The sequence below is a fragment of the Tupaia chinensis genome, unplaced genomic scaffold (genome assembly GCF_000334495.1).
Source record: "Tupaia chinensis unplaced genomic scaffold, TupChi_1.0 Scaffold144602_1, whole genome shotgun sequence".
Classification (NCBI taxonomy): Eukaryota; Metazoa; Chordata; class Mammalia; order Scandentia; family Tupaiidae; genus Tupaia; species Tupaia belangeri.
Window position 1 is genome coordinate 762,058 of NW_006204462.1, and position 11,911 is coordinate 773,968.

General features: G+C 53.0%; 1 protein-coding gene across 1 annotated transcript in view; it reads right to left on the minus strand.

The window, feature by feature from the left end:
- The window catches only part of WRN (WRN RecQ like helicase), a 124,040-nt gene that overhangs the window by 11,238 nt on the left and 100,891 nt on the right, over window positions 1-11,911 (minus strand). Inside the window, exons 31-34 of the mRNA XM_027767765.1 lie at window positions 7,617-7,692; window positions 7,203-7,315; window positions 5,434-5,533; window positions 2,202-2,333 (exon numbers count right to left, since the gene is read on the minus strand). Coding sequence (XP_027623566.1) covers window positions 2,202-2,333; window positions 5,434-5,533; window positions 7,203-7,315; window positions 7,617-7,692 — 421 coding nt within the window. The remainder of the gene's footprint in view (window positions 1-2,201; window positions 2,334-5,433; window positions 5,534-7,202; window positions 7,316-7,616; window positions 7,693-11,911) is intronic.

The window sequence follows — 11,911 nt, forward strand, 5'->3', positions numbered from 1 at the left end:
CGAGAATCTCCTAGAACATTTAAGGCAGTATTTTCACTCTTCAAAGGCAGGTTTTAATAACTTTCATTAAATGTCAACCCTTCTCGCCTAGAAGCACGCAGCATGTGTGCCTAATTTCAGGGATACCTGATACCAGGTATCGGGCTACCTCGGGCTAATTGTGCCACTGCTCCCGGATTAATTAGCTGTCAGGCACCTTTAATTACGCGGTTAACCAGCAAGACCCCGCGGAGTCCCTAGAGGTCCAGGTAATTCCACCATCGCATCACACAGTAAATTACAATCAAGTAAAACCAAAAACACAAACAGACCGGCCCTCCCAGCTTTCTCCAGGTGACGGGGTACCACATTCTCTGGCTGGGCGGGGTCTGCACTGGACTCAGCAACTATGTCCATCCTACCACACAAAGTGCATGTGGAGACTGAGTAAAGTGTGCTCAGCACGGACACGCGAGGACCCATTCACACAAACTTCAAATTCCTATTCACCGTGAGTTTTATGTCAAAAATAGTATAATGGAATTTCTTGGCCACTTGGGTAAGGGCTACCCACTGAAGACAATGACTACCTCCTCAATCGTGTGCTGGCTGAGAGGCACTGGGGGCACTCCCCTGCGTACACTGGTCGCCACCTGAACGCAGTGTGTGTGCCATAGCGGCCAGGGGAAACCCAGGCTGGAGCGTGGCACAGGCCCTGGGCGCCTGCTCCGGGGCAGATCTTGGCAGTGGTGGGGCTGAACCAGCTCACCTTTGCGGAAGCCACATGCTGTTTAGCCCACTGAGGTGTGTGCACACTCTCTCTGTGCTTGCTCTACACACTTACTCTGTGCACACTCACTTTGCACACACTCTGCATGCACCCGCTCTGCACATTCGCTCTGCACTCTGCACAAACCCATTTTGCACACACTCTGCGCGCACTTGCTCTGCATCCACACTCACCCTGCACACTCGCTCTGCACACCCGCTCTGCGCGCACACACTGCACACCCGCTCTGCACACCCGCTCTGCACACCCGCTCTGCACACCCGCTCTGCGTGCGCACACTGCACATACTGCACACATCCGCTCTGCACACACCTGCTCTGCACACATTGTGCACACCTGCTCTGCGCACACTCTACATTCTCTGCATACACCCGCTCTGCACATTCACTCTGCACACACCCATTTTGCACATACTCTGCACGCACCCACTCCGCACACACCCATTCTGCACACTGTACACCTGCTCTGCACGCACCCACTCTGCATATTGCACACATCTGCTCTGCACATACTCTGCACGCACTTGCTCTGCATCCGCTCTGCGCACTCACTCTGCACACCTGCTCTGCACACACCCGTTCTGCACACACTGCGTACACCTGCTCTGTGCACAGTCTGCACATACTCTGCACACCCACCTCAGTGGTCTCAGGGGTTTACATTAGAACAATGAAGAAGCACTCAGTAGGGCCACTCTTCACAGGAACGGGTATTTTCCAAAGAGCATGATGCACGGGTAAAACAAAGAACAGTATTAAAGAATACAGTACGGAAAGCAAAGTTTTAAAAACTTGTGTCCAGTTTTTCTGATTTTTCTAGCGATACCGTATGTGTATTAATATGTATACACACAAGTATATGTAATCATACAAGGAGAATTCAAAGCATTTGTGGAAAACAGAATAAAGCACATTTCTTTTCGTGCTAAAAACCTGAAATCCATGCATAGTTTTTCCTAATACACATTTTCCACAAACTTTTTAAAGACCTTTTATGTAAGCATGCGTATGTATACATTATACACACTTATGTCTTTTTCTCAAACTTTTTTTGCATTTTCCTTTTTTGAGGCTTACTGCTGCATCTTGGAGAGTGTGCAGTGTAGACACCAAGACTTAGTTTAACCTACAGCCCACAGGAGAGGAGGTTTCAAAGATGGCCACTGCAGAAGCCTGTGCCTGGACGCGGTATCTGGCCCCTGATGCACATGTAAGACGGTGGTGGTCTGACTATCCTTACTGCTGCGACTTAGCTGACAGAGGTAGGCTTAACAGAATACAAAGCTGACGGTGTTTCAAACCAAAGGTAAAAACGAGACTTACTGTCGGGCTAGGAGAATCTGAGCCAAGTCATAACTTCAATACTGAAAAGCTGATGAAGCACATGTTTAGGTAAACGAACCCGTTCCCTGCACCTTGAGAGCGGCACCTACCAACGACATCTTCTTCTCCTGGAACAAGGAGTAGGTGATGGCCACAGACTGTGAGAGTGAACACTTTTCATTCGTCGTGGCCAGACACGTCTTCTGCTCCTCTTGAGCTTTTGTACACGAAAGGAGGTCTGTCTACAGAATTCCAAATGCAGTATAAATGATTGGTAATGTCGTAAATGCAATGCCCGACTATCAGCGTGCTCACTGCACTAGGGAGCGACAATGCCACGTGTAAACCCTCTCAGTAGCAGCCCAGAAGCCCTGTTCAGGCCAGCCCTGTGGCACAGCGTTAAACACGCCCACGGGGAGCCCACGGGGAGCGAGACCCGACACGGCCGGCCACCAGCCCCAGCTGCTTGAGAAACACCAGATGTGCGTGCACGTCCAGACCCTGAGAGGAAGGGGAATGGAGGGAAAGGGGCTGTGGCCTGAGTAAGCCCAGTACTGCACGCATCCGCTCTGCACAGACTCTCTCTCTCTCCTCCTCCCTCCCTCCTTCCCTCCCTGTCTGGTGAACACACACACTCTCTGACAATTAAAAAAAAAAAGACGTGGTGTTCAGAGCATACAACAGGTCTAAATAAAGAGCCAGGTGTTACATGTCTATACCGTGAAGCCTCTGATTGGCTGCATCAAGAGAGAACCACCATTTCTGGGAGGCCTCGCGGGCGGCCCAGCCATCTCCACACATGGCCCTGTCGGGCCCAGCCAGGTCTCTGGCCCTGAGCCTTGCAGCCGGCGGTGGGGCGTGCCTTGTTACAGAGCAGCCGTGTGTGAGAGCAGATCTGCACCACCCACCTCTGTGGAGGTGGTCTTACGTGCGTGTAAATAAAACTAGCAAGGAAATCCACTCAGAGTGAGGCCTCCTCCCTCCCTCCTTCCCTCCCTGTCTGGTGAACACACACACTCTCTGACAATTAAAAAAAAAAAGACGTGGTGTTCAGAGCATACAACAGGTCTAAATAAAGAGCCAGGTGTTACATGTCTATACCGTGAAGCCTCTGATTGGCTGCATCAAGAGAGAACCACCATTTCTGGGAGGCCTCGCGGGCGGCCCAGCCATCTCCACACATGGCCCTGTCGGGCCCAGCCAGGTCTCTGGCCCTGAGCCTTGCAGCCGGCGGTGGGGCGTGCCTTGTTACAGAGCAGCCGTGTGTGAGAGCAGATCTGCACCACCCACCTCTGTGGAGGTGGTCTTACGTGCGTGTAAATAAAACTAGCAAGGAAATCCACTCAGAGTGAGGCTTAGACTGGACGCTTCATGGGAGCCAGTTTACCTGAAAGCTGTTAACCGAGCTTAGAATGTAATGGGTCCCCACGGAAGTACCCCCTCACTTCCCCTCTCTGCGTCCCCGTCTGGTGAGCGCACCCCTCAGGCAAACCTACGTGCATCGAGAACTGGGACGGTGTCTCACGCGGTCTTGTAGTAACAGAGACAGGGCGAGGCCCTCCCCCATCCCACAGCATACCCCATCTAGTTAGCCACGACGTCCTCATCTGAACGTGCTCGGGCAGCCCTGCCTGCGCCTGCCAGGAAGCTGTTCCTGTCTTGGTCCCTGGTTGAACTCCCTGCTAGCAAAGCCCACCCACAGAGGGCACGGCCTGACTGGACTTCTGCTCCGGAGGATGACGGTCTAGCCCTGTCTTCTTAGGGCTGCTACTGCAGGTTACTTCGCCAAGCATTGTGGGTATTCCTAAGCCCTTTACTGGACATTTACAGATATTTTTTCTCATATATCCTAAAACCTCGATGTATTTGCTGGTATAACTCATCCAGCGAGAGAAGGGGAGGCACTATAAAAACTGAATTTCCATAAAATCTAAATCTTTTTTTTTTTGGAGAGGTTTTTGCTCTAGGGTGTGTGCACTCGCCAGAAAGACACAGAGACAGCAAGAAATCATCCCCTGGGGGGATGGCGACGCTGCAATCCCTTCTCCTCCATTCTCCTCTTGGGATCTTGGGTACACATGCACATGGCATGAGTTCAAGCTACCAGGTCTGGGACTCAAATGGCAGTTGACGACTTGGGAGTCCAGAGACAAAGCCATTATGCCAACTGCTGGTCCCATAAAATGTATTTCTATAAAATTATTTTAGTACATTTTTCCTAAAAATGGCCCTGTAATAGGCCTAATACCCTGTCCTCAGATCTGTAATTCTGGATTTATGACAGTAGCTCAGTTTTACCTCAGAATCTTAAGTGAATATATTAACAGTTTAATGGATGTGGTAAACAAGAAAGCTGGCTTAATAAACTAAAGCTCATAGGTGTGTTTCTTTAATAAGTTGCTTCAATTTGCAGAACGGGCAGGCCCGATTCCCAGCCACAGAAATCAGCAGCCGCTCTCTCCAGTCAGAAGGGCCAGCAGTCCCACACCCGCCCTTGGGATGGTGCATCTTTGGCCCCACTTCAGTCTCCTCTCCTGAAGGAGCGTCAGGGAGGCCAAATCCTTCATTGTTAAATAATACCACTAACTGCTGAAAGAAGACCCTACTGCCAAGTGTCCAAAGAGAGGCATCTCACTCAAGGGCCATCAGCAGGTGCACTGTTCCTTGTAGAATCATTAAGACGCCATCATTCTGTGGCCGGAACACCCAGTAAGGAAACGAGGAATCTGCCCAGCCAAGGCAGCCCGCACTGTCTGCTGCCACTCAGCAGGGAGGCCAGGTGGGAGGCCAGGGGGAAGCTGGGTCGCCCTGGGCCCACCTGGACAGCCGGGGCAGCGGTCAGTGCTCAGTCCCAGCTGCTCAGCAGGGAGGCCAAGTGTAGTCCTGGCAGAAATGGTCACTAATGGTAAGGTAAGTAATAAGAGGATATGAAGAAAACGTTTCAGAGATCGACACGTCAGAAGACGGGCCTCCGGGGAGGGCAGGGGGATCCGAGAACATGCTGGGCCGTGGAGTGGCTGGGCACCTCATGGACTGACCGGACTGGCTGTGAGGACCATCTGTAGCTTTCATCTCTGACGACTGCGTCTGAGGCAAGGCAAGAATCCCGACACCTTCGGGCACAGCACTTAGTGACTTAGAACAGACCTCCTGGGGCAGAGTGGCGGCCAGGACCAGTCCTCTACCTCCAGCTTTAACGGGAGGTGCTGACAGCCGCTGTTTAGCCGACTCCCTGCAGGGCGGCCAGGACTCATTTTCTCAGTGCCCGGCCCGGGACAGACTGCTGCTTTCCAAGGGTGCTTTTGGAACAGTCAGGGAGCACCGCGCCCGCCCACAACGCACCTGGCAGAAGTGCTGGATGACGTCCAGCAGCGGGGCCAGCAGGGAGGCTTTGCTCTCGGAAACACCGTCAACCCTCTTCACCTCTTCGACTGTGGTCGGTCTGCATTTAGACAAAAGGCCGACACGGCACTGAGCACGGTGGTCCCAGCAAAACGGCAAGGGCAGCTCTGGGCCGATGGCCTGGAAATGCGTGCCGTGAGCAACACCCATAGCAACACGCGACTCGAGGGATCAGGCTGGCGTTTCTTGCTTTGCACCGTGCCATTTAAAGATGGGCTGCTTTCACACCCCGTGAATAAAAGCGCGGAGACCCCTTCAGCCTCAAAGTGGCGCTGACTGCTAGGTCACCCAGGTCAAAGCGCAGGCTGGCACCGGACGCCCCGGTCATAGGGACTAGCTTTACACAGACAGAAGGACACCGAGGCTGAACGGGCAACGGCCGAAAGGCTGAGAAGCCCTTGGAAAGCTCCCCCTCCCACAGCGTGCCCGTCTGCCAGCCCGCCTGCTTACACCGGCCTCCTCGGTGCCTCCGTGCAGAGGCCCCACGGGGCCCCTCACCCTGCATCTGGCACGAGGGCAGGCAGCATCCCCTTCCAGAAACCCATCAGCCTGGCCAGGATTCTTTTTCCTTAAATATCTCCTCTGAATATTAAAGTGTGATCTTAGAACATTTACTTTTTAACAAAATAATTACTGTAAGATACCAGCACTTGTGTAGTATCATTAGAGAAAATTCTGTACTAAATTAGGTGAAAGTTGGTAATATTGGGTTGTCAGAAAAGTCACGTTGTGTTTTTTCTGTGTTGTCCTATGCAGAAATGTGTCCTGACTTTTCTGACGACCCAATAGAAACAGTTTTTTAAGAAGAAGCGTAAATACCGTCACTAAGCAATTCCTCCCACGACCACTGACCATGGAGTGCTTACCCAGCTCGTGCTGGGTGCTGCCGAGAGCAGAGCTATACCAGGGGTGAGACGCTGAGACCCGCCCGTGGGGTGGAAACCGTCTGACACCGTACGGCCGAGAGAAACAACGAGCCCTGCGTGCTCAGCACCAAGACAGCACTGCGGAACCACCCAGTCCTCCACGGACCGCAGCGGGCCACTTTGCTGGCAAGACGTGGGGATGGTGGGAGGACAGAGGAACAGAGCCAGGCCCTGCAGGCTTCTCAGGAGAACCACGATGGGATCAGGGTCTGGACAGACGGGACAACCCAGGGGGACTTCGGGTTATGTGCCTGAGACAGAGAAGAGGCGTAGGCCCACAAACGAGGGCCCCGATTCCTACACAACGGAGTACAGACGGCAGGAAGCCTCATCGGGGGGACACGACCCGACAGGGGTCCTCACGTGTGTGAAGAGACTGAGCGAGACCAAGGAGGACCAGGTAAAGGTTCTGGTGACAGGTCAGGGTGAGTGGTCTAACCCACACGGCGCCACTGAGGACGGCACCGAGCGGTTCGAGATGGGCCTGGGACCCTCTTAGATCGGAGGAGTGAGGACTACCAGAGGCTCTAACCGTGAGGGCCGGGGGAGGACAGAACACGAGCACGGCGTGTGGGCCAGGGGAGGAGTGCGCCGCACACGGGGGTACAGGAAGAGGGCTGGTGTGGGCGGAACGCGAGCACGGAACGTGGGGGATCCTGAGCACGGTTCTCGCGGGTGCAGAGACATGGGCTGAGGCTGAGCCTGTGTGCGGGACAGCGGGGGCCGCCACGGTGGACCTGGCGTGAGACGTAAGTAAGGCGGCACACATGCAGCGCGGCTTACCTGGCTCTGGCCATGTCCAGCAGGACCTTGTTCGTGGCCAGGACAGCTGGAGGCACATCCATCTTGCTGGCCTGTCTCTGCCTAGCTTCCACCAGTCTGCTGTATAACAGGGCCTGGGCGGAAGTAAAGAAGCAGCACTCTTCAGCGTGCTCAGGGAAACGCACTGCACACAGGACTTTCCCCCGGAGGACGGAGATAAGCTGAACTCGAATCAGACTCTTCACTAAAGAACACCTTTCACAGCCCTGGCCCCAGGACCAGAAGCGCGGTAAGGACAGAGAGCAGCTACCTTCCCACATGCCACCACCCACCGGGGCTCACCCTCCCACACGCCACCTCCCACCGGGCTCACCCTCCCACACGCCATCCCCCACCGGGCTCACCCTCCCACACGCCACCACCCAAAGAGCTTACCTGACTTTCTTGCTCTTGTGCTGACAGGACAAGTTCTGAGGAGCTATAAGGTTGTCCTGTTGACAGTACCATGCCACTAAAATATTTAAAAGAAAGTAAGAACAGCTTTTCTTTCTATTTTACTTCCTATTTCACCCCCAAAATGGGAATCTCTTCCCAACTCAACACTAACATGTGGTCTTCACAACAGTGAGGTCATCTGTTACTTAAACAACAGCCTACAATTTAAACATTTTGGAAAAAGATATTCATTATAATGGTAAAATTAAAATTGCAATTTCAGTTAGTCACAAATTATATGCTTGAGAAAGTATTTGTCCGACCCCCCTCCTCAACCAATTTTTTTTTTTTTTTTAAGGCTTTTGTCATAGGGCGTGCACTCACCAGAAGAGAGAGAAAGAGAAAGATACAGTGAGAGAGAAAGTGAGAAATCACCCCCGGGAGGATGGCCACACTGCAGTCCCTTCTCTCCCACTCCCCTAGGATTTTAGGCACATGTGCACATGCAAATTTGTGTGATTTTCAAGCTGCCAGGTCCAGGACCTGAACTGTCATGGGTCAAGTGGGAATCTAGCGCCTTAACACTAAGCCACCTCCTGGTCCAGCAACCAAAAGTTTTAAGAGAAAAACGCTTTGTCCATATGAAGATAACACTTTTTTTTTTTTTAGAGGTTTTTGTTATAGAGCGCTTGCGTTCGCCAGAGAGAGAGAGACAGACAGAAAGCGAGAAATCACCCCCCAGAGGGGATGGCCACGCCACAATCGTCTCCATTCTCCTCTTAGCATCTTGGGCACACACGCACATGTGCCCAGCGTGAGTTTTAAGCCACCAGGTCCAGGACACAAACAGCGGTCGGCTACATGGGAGTCCAGCGACATAGCCATTACACTAACTGCTGGTCGCAAGATAACACTTTTTTAACAGGGTTATAATCTGCCTTGTTGTGTCATCACCGATTTTTGATTGGTAGGGATCATTAGAAAGAATTAATCAAATAATTACTTTTTTTTTTTTGAGAGGGTTTTGCTATAGGGCACATGCACTCGTCAGAAAGACAAAGAGACAGAAAGCGAGAAATCGCCTCCCAGGGGGGATGGCCACACCGCAATCCCTTCTCCTCCATTCTCCTCTCGGGATCTTGGGTGCACACACACACGTGCCCAACGCGAGTTTTAAGCCACCGGGTCCGGGACGCAAACTGCGTCGACTACGTGGGAGTCCAGTGACACAGTCATTACGCTAACTGCTGGTCCCATCAAATTATTTATAATATTCTTCTAAATCAAACAAATACAAGGCAAAAAAAGTCATTTTGTTTCTGACTCTGAGAGAGAGAGGTCATCCAGTCAGGAAACAGCGTGGACGTGTCTGGCAACAAAGCAGGGAAAGCCCCCTGGGAGGGGCCCTTCACGATAACGAGCCATACAAGGGACGCTGTACCAGAACAGGCTGGGCCCACCAGAGAGCTGCAGGTGGCCAGGGGCCGTGCCCAGCCAGGGCTACACGGAGGGCCGCGGCCCGGCCCAGGTTGGCTGGTGCCCAAAGTGCACGTGCCCTGGGCCTGGCTAGAGACGCTGTGACCGGGCCTGCTGGGGACGCCTGCGTCTGTCTCTCAGGAAATAAAAACGAACTGTACAGAACAGCCGATGTAACAGACGTCAGATGTAAACTAACTCCTGATCCTTGAGGTTGAGAGGGAACAAGTGTTTACGAACTATTTATAAATTCTTGTTGCGAGAATTCAGAAACTACAGGGTACAGTAAGATTTTTTTCACAATTATCAAATCTGAACCTGAAAAAAGGTAATTCATTCAAGAAGTAGTAAGACCAGGTTACCTAAGAATCAGATCAATGTGCTTTAAATTATATACTAACCTCATGTATTTATAGAAATTTTTATACTAGGCACTATTTGTAAAAATGATACTTTAAATTATTCTGCAAAGAAATTTTATTATATATGTGTATGTGTATGTGCACATATATATATATATTTCTGCTAGTATGTATACGTATGTGTGTACACAAATTCTGGGTAACATGACTATCTTAAGGCAGAAATACATGCAGAAAAAAATCACTGAAAGGCCGGGTTGTCGGCTCCCCGTACGGCAGCGGCAAACACTGCGCCCTGGGACCCCAACCCCACGTGGCCGCCTGCAGTCCGGGGCCCGGCCCCGGAGGCTGTAGAACTCACGGAACATGGCTGCCCAAAGTCCTGAGGGGTAGACAGAGGGAGGACCGCAGCGTGGCCACACCCACGGGGCGCTTCCTCCCTGCGAGCGTCCGCCCTCCGACGAAAGGCAATGACCAGGAAAGCGGCGTCTCGGAAGGTCGTCACAGCGCACAGAAAACACCTGCCACGACAGTCAGACAGCCGGAGAGAAGCAAACTGCTGCAGCTACGACACGGCGCACTGAGGGAAGCTGGGAAATGACGCTTTTGATAAATAAGAATTTGATGAGAAAAAGGCAGAAGGAGCACAGCGCTCTGGGGGCCGGACCTGCACCCACAGAGGGGAGCCTGCAAACATAAGAGGGGCACAGCGCTCTGGGGGACAGGGACAGGACCTGCACCCACGGGAGGGATTTTGCACTCTGGGGGTGGGGAATGCTTGTTTTGTTGTCAAGCCTTTATGTACCAACTTACTTTTTAAACCATAAAAATGGACTCTCTAATACAAATTAAAATCAATTTTTAAATAAGTTACTGCCATGTAAGCACCTTCTCGTTTCTGCACAGTAAGCCCTTGTATCTAAATTAACCCCCGGGCTACTCCCCAGCCTACCCAGCTCAGAGTCTAGCTCAAGACCTGGTTCTGAGCTCACCTCGAAACAGTTAATCCTTGAACATGAACGTGCCACCCAGGAAGGGACGACGGCACCGCGGACAGACACCTCCGGTCACCCTCGGGTCCAATCACAAGCCCGACGCCCCTACCCCTAGGAAGCTGACGGAGCTGTGTCCCTCCCTGTGCACCACAGTGGCCTCCACACTTGTGTCCCGTATTTAAATTCCCCGTCCTCCTGCGATCCAGTCCCTCAAGGACCAAAGCGACAACCAAGGGTGGGCACGTGAGGCCCTCAGACCCCACCATCTGTTTTGGTAAAGCCTAGAGGCTGAAGGTGGTTTTGCATTACATTTAAGAATTGTCTTAAAAAAAAAAAATCAAAGGTCGTTTCATGACGTGGTTACTTCATGGCACTCCAACATCAGCATCCGTAATGAACCTACAGCATGCGGCCACACGAGGCACCTGTCCTCTGGCCACGGCTGCTGAGGCCACAGGGAACACCGAGCAGCTGTGGCGTTGGCAGGCCTGTCACCCCGTGCTAAGGCCCCGACTGGACCACGACCTCTCTGTAGAGCCGTCCCGAGTCCCCGCTGCCTTTCTGACCAGGTCGGGGCTTGGGAAGGAAGCCACCAGCCTCAGACTCAGCCACCCACGCTTCTCTCCACACGCCAGTCTCCAGCCACGCCGGCGTGCCTCAATCGTATCACACACTCTCTCACTCCAGGTGCACGCAGCGGCCACTCCTCTGCTCAGAAGACCCCCTCTCCACCTGCAAGCCTCGACATAACTGCAGTGTGCTCCGGGAAGCCCTTCCTGAGTCTCCGTTCCGTGTTCCTGAGTGCTACGCCTGGAGTGTAGTCCCATGTCCCCGTCCCCGTGTCCTTCAGACGAGGATAAGCTCTGGGAGCACAGGTGACTGAGTCTATTACCCCTACTGAGCCCCAGGCCTCCAATGGCCCAGGACAAGCACAGTGAGTGTCCCCATGCAGAAATGTCCCGCTCAGAGCAGGCACACTGCCTGCACTGCTAGCACGCCCCACTCACAACGATCACATGACCACAAACCGCAGCCCCAAACGAAGCAGTGTGGCGTTCTTGTGCTTAGGTCTACTCCGCCAGCACAGCCCACAGGCACGTGCTGTAAGTCAGCCCTCCTGTCGAGGGCAGCCCAGCATCAGGCAGCCCAGCATCCGGCACCTCTCCCGGGAGAGAGGAGAGAGGAGAGAGGGGGGAGAGACGAGAAAGGAGAGAGGAGAGAGGGGAGAGGGGAGAGAGAGGAGAAAGGAGAGAGAGGAGAGAGAGGGGGAGAGGGGGGAGAGGGGAGAGGAGAGAAGAGAGAGAGGGGAGAGAGAGGAGAGAGGAGTGAGAGGGGGAGAGGAGAGAGGAGAGAGGAGAGAGAGGGGAGAAGAGAGAGAGGGGAGAGGAGGGAGAGGGGGAGAGGAGAGAGGAGAGAGGAGAGAGAGGGACAGAGAGAGAGAGGAAGAGAGAGAGAGAGAAAG